Source organism: Strix aluco, chromosome 16, assembly GCF_031877795.1.
Source record: "Strix aluco isolate bStrAlu1 chromosome 16, bStrAlu1.hap1, whole genome shotgun sequence".
Taxonomy (NCBI): domain Eukaryota; kingdom Metazoa; phylum Chordata; class Aves; order Strigiformes; family Strigidae; genus Strix; species Strix aluco.
In genome coordinates, this window is record NC_133946.1 from 10,516,544 (window position 1) to 10,532,839 (window position 16,296).

Genomic DNA, 16,296 nt, shown 5'->3' on the forward strand with positions numbered 1-16,296 from the left:
TCTTTCCCCAAAGCAATGCAAGCCAGGCTCATGGGACTAACCAGAGTGGGGCTGTGGGAAAGGCAGAGCCATCATACGCTGTCCTCAAGTTCATGGAGAGCTTCTGCCTCATCAGCGCTGCCTGTGGGATGGTGGGAAATGGCATAGTCCTCTGGTACCTGGGCTTCCGCATCCGGAGAAACCACTTCACCGTCTACATCCTGAACCTGGCCGCTGCCGACTTTGGGTATCTCCTCTGCATCGCCATTGAGACGGTCCAGTACCTGATGCAGTTCAACGTGGGGGTGCAGTTTGGGATATTCCTCTTCCTGGATCTTTTCATGTATGGGACCGGCTTGTACCTCCTGACCACCATCAGCATTGAGAGGTGCCTGTCTGTCCTTTGCCCAATCTGGTGCCGCAGCCACCGCCCAAAGCACTTGTCCGCCATCATCTCCGGCCTGCTCTGGGGTCTCTCCCTGCTGCTGAACACGCTCGGGTATGTTCTGTGCACCCTCAACCCCTCTGGCAGGAGCTGCAACCTCCTGCTCATCACCATCGGAACCTTGGACTTCCTCTTCTGCACGCCCCTCATGCTGCTCTTCAGCCTGACCCTCTTCCTCAGAGTCAAGTGCAGCTCCCAGCACTTCCGAACAGGCAGGCTCTTCACCGTCATCATGCTCACCGTCCTCTTCTTCCTCATTTTTGCCGTGCCTCTGAGCGTCCTCATCCTCTTTGACTTCTTGGGCTACAAATTTCTCTACTCGCCGGAGATCGGCTTTGTGCTGTCCTGTGTGAATAGCAGTCTCAACCCTGTCATTTACTTCCTCGTGGGGAGCTACAGGGATCGGAGAATCAAGTTCACCCTCAGGCTGGCATTCCAGAGGGCCTTTGAAGAGTCAGCAGATGACAAAGATGAACGGGAAACCCGTGACACAATAACTATGTCCTCTTAAATTTCTCCCTTTTTTTGCTCAATCACCTTTTGAAATGGAGAGAGAAGGAAAAAGACAGGAAAAACATAAAGATTCCTTTCAACCACTGGGCCCTAGATCCTGGGAGTTGGAGCAAAAGTGAATATATGTCTAATTTAGATCTATACTAAGCCATGTTGCTAGCCCCATATGTTAACCACAAATTCAAATGCACTTTTGTTTATTTAGACTCTTCCGTGATAAAGCATGAGAAGTGTCTTTGTGGCTAGCTTACTTTGCTTACTGTCACTCTCTTTGTGTGTCAAGTTTAATAAACAGCATCTTAAAATGGCTCTCCCTGGTCTTTGCTTTTTCTTTCAGCTGCCACTCTTGAACCAACATTTCAGCTCCTTTTCCATCAACTTTCTCACTTCTAAAGCCATTTCAGAGCTTGCATGTTGTCAAAAATGCCTTCTCAAAACTAATTTCAGAACTAATTATTTTTCACAATAAAGCATATATGCGATCTCCCTTCACCTCACATTTATTCTCCAAAAAAACCAAACAAATCAGTTGTTCAGAAAGAAACACAGACACAAGCATGCCCGCAGTGTGTTGGAGGCCAGGAGAGCTATGTGGGAGCGATGCTCCTCTGCACGTGTTCTCCTCCCCACTGTCCCTAAGGGCTCACCAGAAGGAGCCTGCCAAAACCACCCCGGCCACAAACCAAAAGCCTTCTTTTAAAAAAAGGGAGGGACACAGAGGCATGGGGCAGATTTTGGGGAGGGGAAAAATGAACAAAGGGATGAGCTTCTGGTGGTGCAGAAGAGCTTCGTAAGTAGCTGAGGAAGGCACACACTGCACCGTCCTGCACAGCAGAGGAGTCTCTGCAAGGCCTGGCAGCAAAAGGGGTTACCTGGCTGCAGGCACAGACTGGACTTGTCAGAGCCTCTCTCCTGGCATCTGCTTCAAGTCCCTGTGGGTGTCCCATGGAGCCCTGGCCAGAAGAAATCTAGAACATCTTTTGGGGGAATCACAAGGGGAGCCACAAGGTGTTGGAGACCACAGACAGGATTAGTGCTGGTCATTCTCTTTCTGAATGTACCTTTATGGCAGAACTCACTTACCCTTATTTCTACTCCTTTCATGCACCTTCAAAACTCACTTGTGTAGCAACAGAGGGGCCTTTTCTCCCTCCTTCACCCCAGCTCAGGCAGCTGGGGATGTTCCCTGAGTGAATACATCTCAAATAGTGTGACACATCCCTGCAGTAAAGCTGACTGGTCACAGAAATTCAAGTGGGTCAAGAAATTCAAGGAATTAAGCCACAGAAATGGCTGGGCCAAGGCTCTTGCATGGGCTCTTGGACACTCTACACTCTTGGACACTCTACGCAGCATCTGCCATGTCCAACTTAATCCTCAATACGCCATTCACCTTGTTTCTTCCCTAAGAGAATGGATGTCATCTGAGACTAGAATTTCTTCTGAACACAGACCAAGTTTTAGGGTGCTCAGTGATGCTCATGACTGCTAATCTTCTCTGAGTAGCGGAAATGACTAACAGAAAGAAACTTCGGAAGATAAGCAGATAGAAAACATCCTTTTTCGCTGGCAGATATTCCTATTTTATATAGATTGTTTCTGTCCTGGTAATTATATCAATATTGGCACCTACTTAATTGGTTTGTTTTTACTGTTCTCTGTTATTAATTGTTGAATCTCATGGATATTTGGCAATATGATTTCCTCCATCTTAAAATACATCATGTTATCTCAGTCCATTATGTCTATTCCGGAGCTTCCTCAGGATGTGTTTCCATCAGAGCTTTGCTTTGCATTAGAGCAGCAATATATGCATCACCCATTTTACGGGAAGCTCCTGACAAAAAGGAGGGATCTGAGAAGAACCAGGAATACTCATTGCACAATGTGTTGTAGAGGAAATAATATTTGAATTACTGTCAAAGCACTAAGTATAAGGGAAATCATAATGAAAATAAACAAAGGGGAAAATGAAGACAGAAAATAGGGACTGGACCAGATAAATATTTTTTTATTTGACACAGGAAGAACCGTCAAGTCAGTGTGTGCTGAAAAAGGACAGAAAAGCCAAGTTTATTTTAAAACAGCTAATTCCAGCTGTTAGTCTGATATTTCACAGCCGTGCTTGCTCTTTGCCAGGTGAATAACTCTTTCTGCAGTGATTCCAGAGGGAGTAGGGCCAGCCCCTGTGTGACTCACCCAAGATAAACATGGGGATTTAGCACGCTGGGGACATTTTCCTTCATCTGTCCTGTCCAAGCAAACCCTTTGTCATGCAAACACTTTATGCTATCCCTGTTCCCCATTTCTACCGGTACCTCTGGCCATCCTGGCGCCTCTTTGATCTGTATCCCAAGGTAGGTGTTCATGTGCCATCCTTACTGTACCAACACTCATCTATCCTGTGCTTAGCAAGCTCCAGGGTTTAGACACTCCTCCTGTGCCATTCGCATTAGACATTTACACTTGTGTAAACACTTTGGCTGTTGTACACAGCTTCTCGAAGCTCCTTCTGGCCCATGAAAGAGGAAAGCTTTCATGGGAGCTGCAGTTATGTGAAAGTGAACTCCCGCAAGGTCCTATATAGTGCCTATACCTACAAATCCTCCCTCAGATATGTCCCAAGACTATCATAAGAAACAGCAATACTTCTCTTATTATGCTGATATACTTTTCTCTTTTATTGTTGAAGAGAACTTCAGTTAGAAATAAAATAAATGTAAAGTATTTGGGTGGGAGGGATTCCCGCAGGAATCACAGATGTGTCGGGTGACCCCACTATAAACACAGAGACCCTGTAAACACAATCAGTGGAGCTGAGAGAGTAACGAGGTAAGGGGAGAAGACAGTTGGGAGGTGTCATGGTTTCTAGTGAAACCTCCGCTAAAACAATGTTGTAATCAACCGTCAAATGTTCTCCAAACCCTGTTAACTAACACAAAATGGTTTCAGTGAAAATGCTGCCCTGTAAAAAGCAAAACAAACAAAAAAGAAAGGCTATGACCATTCTTTGAATGTTCTGATCAGAACATTTTCACTTCTTTCTCTGATTTAGACCTAGCTTCAAAAAATCAGATTTAGATCCCCTAAAAGACCACAAAGACTCATTCACTGATCAAAGGGAGTAAGAGTTTATTAGGTTGGGTCCAGGGCATGGGGCCCTCTTTCCCCTCAGGCTGCCTCAGGGGCTCAGCATCTTCAGCCCCTGCTGACCCTCCACATTCCCCTGCCTGAGCTCTCTCGGGTCCCACCAGCACACGGCATTCTCTGCATGAGCCTGAGGTAGCTGCAACAAACCCCATAGCTGCTGGGACCAGCCTCCCAAGGGTCTAGAGCCCTCCAGCCTTGGCCTCAAGTCCAAGTGAGGGAGAAGTTGGCATGCAGGGACCAGACCTGGCCAGCACCCAGGGTCCCTCCTCCTCCCCTGCTCTACCTGGGCTGTGCCCCTTGCTCAGTGTCACCTCATACCAGCCATGAGGTGAGGCACCAGCCTCGAGGACACCTGAGGATGCTCCCATGGTGGCTATTCCCACCGCAGAGGAGGCACGTCTCCAGCCCAGCCACTTGCCCCTTCACTCTGCTGCACAGGAGCAGCCCAAGCCTTCCTCCCCTTTCCAGGAGGGATTCAAACATCCATCTCCACTCTGTTTCTTTCTCTCCATCTCTCTCTCTTTCATACTCTTTTTCTTTCTTAGTCTCCTTCTTTCTTTCTCCTTCTTTCTCATTCTCCAAATTGTAATTTTATCCTCTGTTTATCCTCTACACCACTAATCCCCCCATCACCTCTCAGGACCCATTGACTTGCCCATTTTTGTAATCCTTTTTGCAGAGTCCTGCCTTGCTTGGCCATCAGAGATGGCCAGAGTTCCCCAAGGACCTAATGTGTCAGAACTTCCCCAGGCAAGAGATCCCCCAAAACACCATGAAACTCATCTGCTGAGCCAAAGGAGCCAGAGTTTATTCGCTGGGGCCAGAATATTGAGAGTCCCTGCAATGGGGAGTACAGCCTGGACACAGGGACCGAGCCCGGCTGAGCAGTGCCACGTGCCCCCACGCCTCCATCCCCCTGGTGTCTGCGAGGGTCTCCTCTTCATCAGGGCCTTATAGAGAGGTCCCCACCACAGTGTCCTCAGGTACATGAGTCTCCTTCTTGCTCACCACTTTTTCTTCAAACACGCGGCGGAGGGCGACTTTCATGGACCCTTGGAACCGGCATTGCCGCCAGCTCCCTACCAGGAAGTAAATGACCGGATTGATGCTGCAGTTCAGCAACGCCAGCAGAAAAGTTGTCTTTTCAGGTAATAATTCATGTGAACTTGGAAGATTGAGGAAGACCTCTACATTGAAAGGAATACCAAAGGCAAAGAAGAAGATCACGCTGAGCAGGACAACAACATAGACTTTGCCTGGTTGTCGTCTCTGTGAGCCACATTGGAGTTTGATGAACAGGAGAAGGTTGGAAATCAACATCATTGATGATAAAATCGTGGAAACTGCAATGGCTATGCCTGCAAATACTGTCTCATAGCCTTCAGCAAAGCTAAAGCTAAGACTCATTGAGAAAGCAAAAAATCCAGCGAGAGCCCAGGACATCCCACTCACAATGCCTGATAAGTGCTTTGGGCGGTGACACCGGTACCAGATTGGGAAGAAGACAGAGATACACCGCTCCACGCTGATTGTTGTCAGGAGACCCAGGCTGCTAAGGTCAAAGAAGTGGCACAGAAATTCAACTATACACACAAAATCTATGTAGGAATGAATAAAATTAGACAAATAAGAACAATTTGATATTAAGTACAAAAATGCCAATATGAGCATAAAAAACAGGAGAAGCAGAGAGAAGTCAGCAACAGCTAGATTTAGGAAGTAGACCGTGAAAGGGTTCTGCTTCATGTGGAAGCCCAGGAACCACATGACTATCCCGTTCCCCGCAAGTCCACAGAGAGAAATCCCCATAGAGACACCTGCAAAGACTATTAATCCATAAGGTGTTCTTAAGCATTCATTTTTTAAAATTTCCCAATAGTCCACATGCCCAGAAGTCATGTAAATCAGAGAGGGGTCTGTTGTGTTGGTCTCATCCATGGTGACTGACCCTCCTCTGGGTGGCCGCCTTCTCCCTCTCCCACCACCTCCTAGGAGAGACGAGGAAGGAGAAGGAAATGAGGGGCACTGGTGCTCCCAGCACTCCCCACCTTTCCCCACACCCCACACCAGCCCCAGGCTGCACCAGAAAGGACCCCGTCCCCTGCCGTGCCCAGCACAGGCTCCCACCCCTCCAGCCCTGTCCCTGGCCAGGAGGCATCTCCCACGTGCCCGTCCCTGGTCTCTTACCTCCTGGTGCTCCAAGGAACAGTGTTACCGCAGGAGCTCCAGCACACAGAGCCTCAGCAGGGTTAGGCTTGGCACGAGAAAGAGGGTGGTGATGGCTGCTGGGATAACCCTGCTCTTCTGTGGCCCTGTCTCTCGTGCCTGAGGAGCAGTCCTTTGCCCAGAGATCACGGCCCGTGGTCAGGAGACTCCCCTCACAATCTCATCATATCAGTGGCAGCTTCCCCTCACATGTCCCATGGACAGTGATCTTGTCAGTAGGGGTTGGCCACGTCACCCCCCTCCTCTCCACCCCCAAGTTTTTCACCAGGAGGTACTGATCTGTTATAGTCCTGTTAAGAAAGGCCCTCAGACTCCATAAAGTATCATTTTAAATGCCATTTACTAGATCTAAAAGTATGAAGGAGAAAGGATAGCACAGATAATCCTATGTCCCTTCAGGTGCCCAGGTCTTGAAGCATCAGACAGACCTCTGCTCAGTGCAGATCCTGTCCATGGAAAGGTTACCCCCTTATGCTCATTTGAGCTATTACAGGACTTTCTTAAGAAAGAAAACATTGCATTCTGCTGTCAAACAAAAAGGACATTCACATGACAACCCTTGCAGCAGTCTTAGATAAAGGGAAGAACACGCAGGTGGTGTAATCACCATCACCCAGTGGGATCTGCCTGCTGGCTCCTCCATGACCATCAACCAACCAGGTTTGTCCCATGGCCGAGGGAGATGCACAGCATGGCACAGCACAGGCCTGGGACTACTCGGGTTGAGTGTTTTGTGGATCACTAACTCCCTGATGTATAATGGTCTTCTGGTCATGATCTCTACACCCCTGTCCTCCAACTTCAGCTTGCCATGCCAGGGTCTCCTGGGTGTTATGGTGCGAAGCTGGTGGTGGAAGACTTCCCCTAGCTCTCTTCTGTTCCTTTGTTATTCCTGCAGCTTGCATCGCCAAGGGGATGGTGGGGAAGAGATTTGACAGGGCAAGAGGAAGGCAGAAAGATGAGAATGAGTGAGATAAGCCAAGGACCATCAACCACAAGGATGAACCAGCAGAAACCCCTTGGAAGTCCCTGACAGTCCCATGGCCTTAATATTCCTTCTTCTTCCCATCATTCTTCATATGCAGAACTACTTCTGGTCATGCCCATCCCTTCCCCTCCCCACCAAGCCTCATCATACACCCACTGCCTGAACCTGGGATGCCACCAGAGTCCCCTTAACAGCAGCCAGTGAGGCAGAGGACTGGCCTTGTTTCAGCTTGCGATGAGAAATCACCAATATTCAGATACAGAACAGCACGAGGGCTTTGCCCACTGCCTCTAATCACATCCCTGACACGCATGTGTCTGCTCTGAGATTACATTTTGTAGGGTACATAGTGCTGTAAATGTGCTTTTATCTACAAGTGGTTCCTGTCAAACAATCTCATCATTTAACATCACAGGGACTAGCATTCTCAGTGATTTTTTTTCTCTCCATCTTTCATGTGTTTTCCATCTTTTGAATACCTCTTCTTGAGAGTTGTTGCCTATGCTTGTCATCCCCAAGACAGAAGTCCTCCAAGGATGACCTTTGTTTTCATGTGGTGAACACACAGTAATGAACAAGGTCCACAGGCTCTTCAGGGGTCCAGACTGGAGCTGCATGAGCTGGGGCCAGAGATAAACTTGAAACAAGGCTAGAGCACAGGCTCAAGGTCCATCCATGAGAGGTGGATGGAGACGGATCTTCAGAGAGGTCCAAATCCTGCATAGCTCAGGCCAAGCAAGGCAGGACTCTGCAAAAGGGATTGCAAAAATGGACAAGTCAATGGATCCTGACAGGTGATGGGGGAATTAGTGGTGTAGAGAATAAGACATAGGGTAAAATTACAATTTGGAGAATGAGAAAGAAGGAGACTAAGAAAGAGAGAATGAAAGAGAGAGAGATGGAGAGAAAGAAGCAGAGAAAGAAAATAAGAAAGCAAGAAAAGAAGGGAGAAAGGAAAAAAGGAAGAGAGAGAATGGGAGAGAAAAAGAAAAACAGAGAAAATGAACTGTCTCCACAGTGCTGATGGATGGGGTTTGGAGACACAAGAACCTGCAGCTAAAATCCCATCTGCAGCCCCATGTAGCCCACAGACACAACCTCTAAGGCGACACGCCTGGGGATTTTCATCCGAGGCAGCGGGTGAAGCCCTTATGCTGGTGCGTGTCCACACACGGGTGATTTCCCAGTGTGGAGGGTCTCCTGCTCCAGCACCAGGTACACACAGCAAAAGCCAGAAGCCCCTCGCGTGGTGGGACGATGCTGAAGGATGGCGGGAGGAGAGGAGGGGGGTGACGTGGCCAACCCCTACTGACAAGATCACTGTCCATGGGACATGTGAGGGGAAGCTGCCGCCGATGTGATGAGATTGTGAGGAGTCTCCTGACCACGGGCCGTGATCTGTGGGCAAAGGTCTTGTCCATCAGGTGCAAGGGAGGAAGCTGAAGCACAGAGGGGTGTCCCCGACAGCCATCATCAGCCCCTTTCTCGTGCCAAGCCTGGCCCTGCCGAGGCCCCGTGTGCCGGAGCTCCTGCGGTAACACTGTTCCTTGGAGCACCAGGAGGTAAGAGACCAGGGACGGGCACGTGGGAGATGCCTCCTGGCCAGGGACAGGGCTGGAGGGGTGGGAGCCTGTGCTGGGCACGGCAGGGGACGGGGTCCTTTCTGGTGCAGCCTGGGGCTGGTGTGGGGTGTGGGGAAAGGTGGGGAGTGCTGGGAGCACCAGTGCCCCTCATTTCCTTCTCCTTCCTCGTCTCTCCTAGGAGGTGGTGGGAGAGGGAGAAGGCGGCCACCCAGAGGAGGGTCAGTCACCATGGATGAGACCAACACAACAGACATCTCTCTGAGTTACATGGTTTCTGAATATGCAGACTCTCAGGCAGTTAATCAATCTCAATGCATAACACAAAATCATAGTATGTTGATCATTTCAGGTGTCTGTATTTGCATCTGCATGTGTGGACTTGTGGGGAATGTGGTGGTGGTGTGGTTCCTGGGCTTCCAGATGAAGAAGAGCCCCTTCACTGTCTACGTCCTGAACTTGGCCATCGCTGACTTCTCTCTGCTCCTGTTCCTTCTTGTTAAACTTACGTTACATTTTATTTCAGCAGTCTATTGCATTTTCTCATTTCAATATCGTTTGACCAACTATATCCTGATGGATCTGTTTCTGTTTTGGTATTTTGCCAGCATGTATCTCCTGACAGCAATGAGCTTGGAGAGGTGCCTGTCTGTTTTGTTCCCAATCTGGTACAGGTGTCACCGCCCAAAGCACTTGTCGGGCATCATGTGTGGGGTGCTCTGGGCTCTCGCCGGAATTTTTGTTTCTTTGGTTTTCATTAGTTGTTATTTCCCTTTGCATATAAGCTGTGAACGACTAGTACAAGGTGTAAGCATTGTGAATTTTCTCATTTTCTCATTATTCCCATTCCTTTCCAACCTCTCCCTGTTCATCAAACTCCAATGTGGCTCACAGAGGCGACGCCTGGGGAAACTCTATATTGCTGTTCTGCTCAGTGTGATCTTCTTGTTCCTCTTTGGGTTTCCCTTCAGCGTGGTGGTTTTTCTTGATCCTATTTATTTAAACCTGTTTTACCTTCATATTTCTTACCTGTTGGCATCAATGAACAGCAGCATCAATCCGGTCATTTACTTCCTGGTGGGGAGCTGCCGGCAACGCCGGTTCCAAGGCTCCATGAAAGTCGCCCTCCGACGAGTGTTCAAAGAGAAAGTGGTGAGCGAGGAGGAGACCCATGTGCCTGAGGATACTGCGGTGCAGACCCCTCTATAAGGCCCTGCTGGAGAGGAGACCCTCACAGACAGCCAGGGGATGGAGGCGTGGGGGCACATGGCACAGAGCCAGCGTGCTCTGCCGGTCCCATTGCAGTGACCCTCATTGTTCCGGCCTCAGCGAATAAAGTCTGGCTCCTTTGGCTCAACAGATGAGTTTTGTGGTGTTTTGGGGGATCTCTTGCCTGGGGAAGTTCTGACACATTAGGTCCTTGGGAAGCTCTGGCCATCTCTACTGGCCAAGCAAGGCAGGGCTCTCTTGCCCAGAGAAGCTGGCAATTCACCCCCACCAAAATCCCCCTCCCAGCCCAGCTGAACCCCTCTGCCTCCTCAGTGGACGGTGATTTCACAAATATCTGCGGGGTCGATGCCTCTAGATGGCAGGAGAGGGGCATGGATCACACAGAGCGTCCTTGGACTTCCCTCCAAAGAGCCGGTCAGCAGAGCCGGCCCTGCACTCCCAGCCGATGGAAAGAGAGACCAACCAACACCAGGTAGGGCTGCAGAGCTCGGGGAGAAACAAGAGCATTCTCTTATACTTTAAACGGGAATTTGTCACACTTTTTAATTACAGGGTTAATTTGTTCTGAGAAAAGTATAGATTCGATAGTGCCAGGGGATTACGAGTGTCGTGTTCCCCGCACTCATGTTCATGCCAAGAAGTTCACTCAAGGTGCTGCTTTTCGGCTGTGCTCCAGGGGAATATGGGCTTTTGCAACAGACTATGGCCGGCTGATGAGACATCATGTCCTGGAGGCTGTCCCCTCCCTGCTGGGGTCTCTCAGGGACCGGACAGCACAGAAAGTGTCCCTGCAAGCGGGCAGGGAATCTGCTCCAGCCCTGCTCCTATCAGTCCCTACAGGAAAACCAAGAGAGAATTTTAAGACATGCTTTGCTTTTCAATATCTCCACAAAAGTTTTGTCCACAGGGACAAAAACATCCCAAAGGAGGCTTCTTTTTGCCTTACTTCAGCCAGTGCTATGATACCCTGTCTGCTAAACTTGGAAGGGCAGATGGAGGGAGATAAGTCTCCAGAAAAGGTACTAATTTTGGAAAGGAAATATTTCAAGGTGAAGAGCGAGCCAACACAGTGCAGCTCAGGGTGTCAGGTGCCAAAGACCACCTCTGTGATGCCGGAGAGAAGCACAGTGAGCCAATGTCAGCTGCAGAGGCTGAGACAGGAACCTGCTCTGGCACAGCTCACCAAACACTCCCCAGACACAATGGCAAGCCATGCCATGAAGCAAGGCAGGGGATTACCAGATCAGATGGTCTTGGCAACTCAGAGACACTAATTCCCGTATTGTCTTTGCTCGCAGCAAAGATTTCATAGTAACTCCACTGAACACACCTTCTCTGTCCTTGAACAAGAGCTTGAAATATGGAAATTAAGATAACCACATATATGGGCCACTTAGTTTTATAGAAATTAGGAGCATCCTACTGCTCATCTGCCTGTGCGGGCTGGGGGGATTAGGGCCATCCTTTGGTTCTCTAGCTTCAGCATCAAGAGGAAGCCCTTCCGTGCCTCCATCCTGAACCTCAGGAGGAGCTGAGCAGCTCCTCTGCATGGCTGTTTCAGTGACTAACCATACATTCCAAAATCCTGATTGTAGTGATCTTTTTCTTCATTTTGTTGCTACTCCTAAATTAAATATGGATATATTTTTTTTGTTGTTTCCAACATGGTAGCTCTGACCCCAAAGATCTGCTTGTTCATTCTGGGAGGGACCTGGGCAGCAGATGACATCTGTCGGGGATGCTTGCAGTTAACAGAGATGTATCTCACTGAAAGAAGCCTCCAGTTGAGCCAAACCACAGCACTGGAGCTGCCCAGACATGCTGAAAGCTTTCCTCAGGAAAAGCTGAGCACACCAGGAGAGCATCTCCTCATAGGGTAGAGGGCTGAGGCTGGCTGCCGCAGGCAGAAGTGGAAGGGCAGAGGGAAAGACCAGAAGGAAAGGACCTCGCAGCATCCCAGCACCTGGGAGATTGCTGGGGAAAGCAGGGAGGAGGCACACACCCTGACAGGGGAAATCATCCCATTTGCAGGTGACAGGGAGGCCTGTACTCACCCACCCATTTCCCTGACTCTTACACAGTGGGGAGTTGTCCATCCTTTTCCCTCTACCTCAAATCCAAGGGTAACTAACATGCCACTGCTTTTAGAAAGAGAAGCAATAGTATAACCCATGGGTGGTGAGTCACGGTTTGAAGACACATGATGAGATTAAACATCTCAGAAGCATTTATTTAGAGAGTTGTTTTACAGAACAGGGCAGGAGTCTTCCATAGTTGAGAGGGGTTTTTTTTCTCCCTCTCTCCTATTTTCCAGTCCTTTGGAAAGTAAAAACTTTCCAAGTTACAACCTGGTGTCCAGGAAAGGGCTCCCATCATCCAGGTTGTGCCTCCCAAGGCAGGTGCAGAAGGACTACGATCCTCCCGTGTGCTTTTCCTGATTCCTGGGATCTCCCTTGCCTGCAGAGTCACCCAGGCCACCACCTATCCGAGCTCCTTGTTTTTACGAGAGAGTCTTACAGGTTTAGTTATCATGGCTCTGTACTTGTATGGTGCCAAGTGATCGATTTATGTTCCAGCTTGTCCGGTGACATGTGGCTCTGGGCTGAGGGACAAGCCAAAAGGCAGAGAAACTTCTGTCACCGTCCCAGGTCCCAGAGGCCACAACATCAGCAGTTCCTGGGTCTGCTCTGCTGATGCCTTTTCTCCCTCCACCCCTCCCTGCCAGCTGCATCTTCCCAACTTTTCCCTTGTGCTCATACTAAAGTTAGTGCAGCCTGATGTGGTGGAGAGTCGCTCCAGGAAACAAAATCAGCTCAAAAGCAACGATTTGTTGGTGGTTTAGTTCACAGACAAACGAGGGCTGGCGTATCCCCCAGCCAGCAAGGGCTGACAGGCACAGAAGGGAGAGAGGAGCAGAGAAAATGCTGCCACTACCCCATTTACCCAGCAAGTGCCTGAGCCAGGCTACAGGGAGTCAGTCCTCATGGCCTCAGCAGGGTCTTTCCCATAAGGAGTCCACTGTTTTCCTTCCCTCTCCCTGTATCCTCTTTCACATGGAAAATCCAGTCTTTACAGAGTCTTCAGCCAGGGCTGTGCTTTTTGGATTGTTTCATTTCAACCTTACTCCTCTTGTTTTTCTAGATGAGGAACAGGCACTCCAGAAATGGATACAGACCTCAGGTCATGGTTGCGAAACGGCGTTTGCTCACAGACAGCCCGCAGAAAAGTGGGAGGAACCACGAGCGGCACTTCCAGTCAAAAACCCTTGTGTGCAGACAACTCACATGATGTGTGGACAAAACTCAGTTTGCAGCAGAAGCGACGCGTTTCAGGGAAAGCAACCCCAAACACGCGCCTACCTGCCTGCTAACAAAGCTGAGTGTCAAGTCTCCACATATTCTTCACACGTGTTGGCACCCGCTGGAGATGCACACACAAGGGTTTGCCCAGGAATTGTTCTGCCCTGTTGTGCCAAGATTTCTTATCCAAGAGCACTCTGTCTTAAGAAAACACACCAAAAAACCCCACTGGCAGGAGCAAAGATCCTCCACCGCTCTGTTTTAATAGCTCGTGGGGTAGAGCAAGCTCACTTCTGGGAAAGCTCAGACCTGTTGGATAGGACAGATTCAAAGAGAAGGTTTCAAAGCAAAAGGTTTCGATGGGTATGTCATCACGCTGTCCAGTGTCCATCCCAGGAAGATCCCGTGACACCCAGCATGTTTTGTTGGGCTGCAGCTGATTCTGTTCAGCTGTGGCCAGATCCACACTGAAATCTCACCCTGGCTGGCAGGACGCCTCCGTCCCGAGAGCATCTTGTCCCAGGGAGGGGCTGCAGAGGTTTAAACAGCTGTTTCCACTGTGTTTTCTCTGGGACTTTTGCCTCTATTTTGGGGCTCTGTTACATCTTCAAAAGCCCTTTGGAAAGCAACCCTAACAGAGAGTGTGAACCTGTCTGCACAGCTCCCAGCCAAGAAGTAAATAACAGGGGTGATACTGCTGTTCACACAGGCGAGCAGGAGAGAGGTGTCAAAGACAAAAACAGAAAAATCAAACAGTCTCAGCAAGAGCCAGTAACCAAAATCAGCTGTGAAGAAGGGGAAGACGAAGACAGCCAGCAGGACCACAGCACAGAGCTTCCTTGGGGGGTATTGCCGTGAACAGCACAAGACTCTGGCAAGCAGGGTTAGACCAGAAAAAATCAGAATAAGCAGCGATAAGAGGTAGCTCAGGACGAAGACAGTGAGCGCCGCAGGGCAGACGTAGAGGGTCACGGTGAGCAGGAAGGAGAGAGCCCAGAGCAGGGCACACACCAGCACTGGCAAGTGCTGGGAGTGGTGGCAGGAGCAGCGGGCCGGGGGCAGGATGGACACAGACATTACAGCACTGAAACCTGTCAGGAGGTAGACGCCGGCGGTGAAAGCGAAGAGGATGGTGATGTTCAACACAGTTGTCACGTCCCGTGAGCCCAGCCTGTGACAAGCGCTCTCCGGCCCATAAAATATTGCAAGGGCAACGGCGATGGAGAGGAGGAAGGTGAAGTTGGCGACGGCCAGGCTGACGATGTAGACGGTGATGGGGTTCCTGCGGACACGGGCGCCGAGGAGCCAGAGGACGGCCCCGTTCCCTGTCAGCCCGCAGAGGCAGATGAGCAGCGTGACAGGGACTTTGCTGTAGTGACCAGCTTCACGGTCGGTCCAGTCGTAGTGGTCGTCCTCATACCTCAGCAGCCTGTGATGCCAAGTCCTGTTAAATGCTGTCCCACCGGGCTGGCTCCAGCAAGCAGAGCTGGCTCTTTCCATGGCAGGGAGCAGTGTGCTCATTAAAAAACCTCTGCTGCTTCTTCCCCCTCCCACAGCTGGAGGGATGAGACAAAATAGAGACATGTTAGCAACTCTCCTGTCCCCCACACTAGGTTTATCAGATCTTTGCAGCCGTGTCCCAGCTCCCACGTGAAGGAGCACAGAGAGAAACAAGGGACAGGAGAGGGGAAGACAGGATGTGGGGAGATGGGTATGACATGTCTGGCACAAGAACATGTGCAGAGGTGAAGCAAAAGCGAGGGAGATGCCACCTTCCTGGCTTTGGACAGGACAGATCTGGAGAAGGAAAATAATAAGCTGAGAGGATTGTCCTTGGAGATGTCAAAGAGCAAGTGGTTTTGGGGGTGGATCTGGTATGGATTCTCAGGTGTCTAATATTATAGTTGATCTTACTAAGCTGCTGGTTTCCTTCAGTGGGACGCTCGTTTCAGTATTCCCCTACCACCTTTTCCCCCAATATTTATAGGTCTTAATATCCTAGAAACCACTATCCCCAATCAGATTTGGTGAAAATAGACCAAGAGATTCAAAACTAATGAGGGGAGGCACTGATTAGGCTGAAAAAAAGCCCCACCCAGAAAAAGTCTGACCTTCTTTCCTCTCGCAGCCCGGAGAACTTCACTGGAGCAGACGCGCTGCAGATTCATCACCTCGCACTCGCCAGCTGCCACCCCCGTGATCTTCATGAGGTTTTCTGGAATTATCACTTGGAACACTGGGCAGGAGCCTGCCTTGGTGAGCCTGTGCAGCGTCCAGCAAGGGCTCTTTCTCAGGTCCTTTCACAAAGCACTTTTCCCCACGTTAGCCAAGCAGGTCATGTTCTCAAGGGTTCTTGCAAACAGGGAACTATTTCATTGCATTTGACAGCATCAGGGTTCTGGTTATAATCTATTCTTGTCTTTGTACAGGAAATGACTAACAAAAAAGAGTCTCAGAAATGAGACCTATGGGAAAAGCAGATTGTCTCCATGTCAGGTTCCTCTTTCATTTCTTTTTAAAGCAACCCCATTTCCAAAATATTAACATCTTTGAACAGGCTGAACTTTTCTCCTGTTGTTCCAGGGGTGTATCTTTAGGACCCTGTGCTACAAACTTTGTGTTGCTGCAAAACTTCTATTTCTGATTCAGATCTAGGTTTGCCACTTGTATACCACAATTTCACAGTGGTACTCGACCTTCAAATACACCGTTTCCGAGAATGTGCTAGGAGTGTGTGCACCGATTGCATCCAGGAGCCAACTGAATTATAAGATCTGTGCATGAACCGGAACACAGGCAGATGGTGGAAAGATGATTTAGAATTTCAGGAAAATCTTTTATTTTCCTAAGGAGAGGTGAATCAATGCTGCTCACTTGGCTTTAGCC

The 16,296-nt window shown here is 49.5% G+C and overlaps 4 protein-coding genes across 4 annotated transcripts; 2 read left to right on the plus strand and 2 right to left on the minus strand.

Moving 5' to 3' along the window:
• The first annotated feature begins 38 nt into the window (after positions 1-38).
• LOC141930773 (proto-oncogene Mas-like) lies at positions 39-1,241 on the plus strand. The gene has a single exon (XM_074842039.1). The coding sequence runs from the start codon at positions 93-95 to the stop codon at positions 933-935; it is 843 nt and encodes a 280-aa protein (XP_074698140.1). The 5' UTR covers positions 39-92; the 3' UTR covers positions 936-1,241.
• A 3,797-nt stretch (positions 1,242-5,038) lies between these two features.
• LOC141931013 (mas-related G-protein coupled receptor member H-like) lies at positions 5,039-6,767 on the minus strand. The gene is made up of 4 exons (XM_074842620.1): positions 6,742-6,767; positions 6,503-6,603; positions 6,275-6,412; positions 5,039-6,075 (listed from the first exon to the last, which is right to left on the minus strand). The coding sequence occupies exons 1-4, from the start codon at positions 6,765-6,767 to the stop codon at positions 5,039-5,041; spliced, it is 1,302 nt and encodes a 433-aa protein (XP_074698721.1).
• Positions 6,768-6,954: 187 nt separating this feature from the next.
• On the plus strand, positions 6,955-10,090 carry LOC141931014 (proto-oncogene Mas-like). The gene is given in 7 exon segments (XM_074842622.1): positions 6,955-6,973; positions 7,212-7,281; positions 7,821-7,857; positions 8,489-8,636; positions 8,726-8,863; positions 8,908-8,988; positions 8,991-10,090. Coding segments are annotated over 7 exon segments (1,593 nt in total).
• Positions 10,091-12,315: 2,225 nt separating this feature from the next.
• On the minus strand, positions 12,316-15,728 carry LOC141930710 (mas-related G-protein coupled receptor member X1-like). The gene is made up of 2 exons (XM_074841919.1): positions 15,522-15,728; positions 12,316-14,966 (listed from the first exon to the last, which is right to left on the minus strand). The coding sequence occupies exon 2, from the start codon at positions 14,929-14,931 to the stop codon at positions 13,951-13,953; it is 981 nt and encodes a 326-aa protein (XP_074698020.1). The 5' UTR covers positions 14,932-14,966; positions 15,522-15,728; the 3' UTR covers positions 12,316-13,950.
• Positions 15,729-16,296: the final 568 nt, after the last annotated feature.

What these genes read in the sequence shown, in the direction of transcription:
- LOC141930773 (XM_074842039.1), top strand. Translation starts at nt 93, where the DNA reads ATGGAGAGCTTCTGCCTCATCAGCGCTGCCTGTGGGATGGTGGGAAAT.
- LOC141931013 (XM_074842620.1), bottom strand. Translation starts at nt 6,767, where the DNA reads ATGGACAGGATCTGCACTGAGCAGAG. An exon ending in AGGATCTGCACTGAGCAGAG is followed by an intron (nt 6,604 to 6,741) that starts GTCTGTCTGATG and finishes CTTTCTTAACAG; the next exon opens with GACTATAACAGATCAGTACC. An exon ending in GATCACTGTCCATGGGACAT is followed by an intron (nt 6,413 to 6,502) that starts GTGAGGGGAAGC and finishes ACTGCTCCTCAG; the next exon opens with GCACGAGAGACAGGGCCACA.
- LOC141930710 (XM_074841919.1), bottom strand. Translation starts at nt 14,931, where the DNA reads ATGAGCACACTGCTCCCTGCCATGGAAAGAGCCAGCTCTGCTTGCTGG.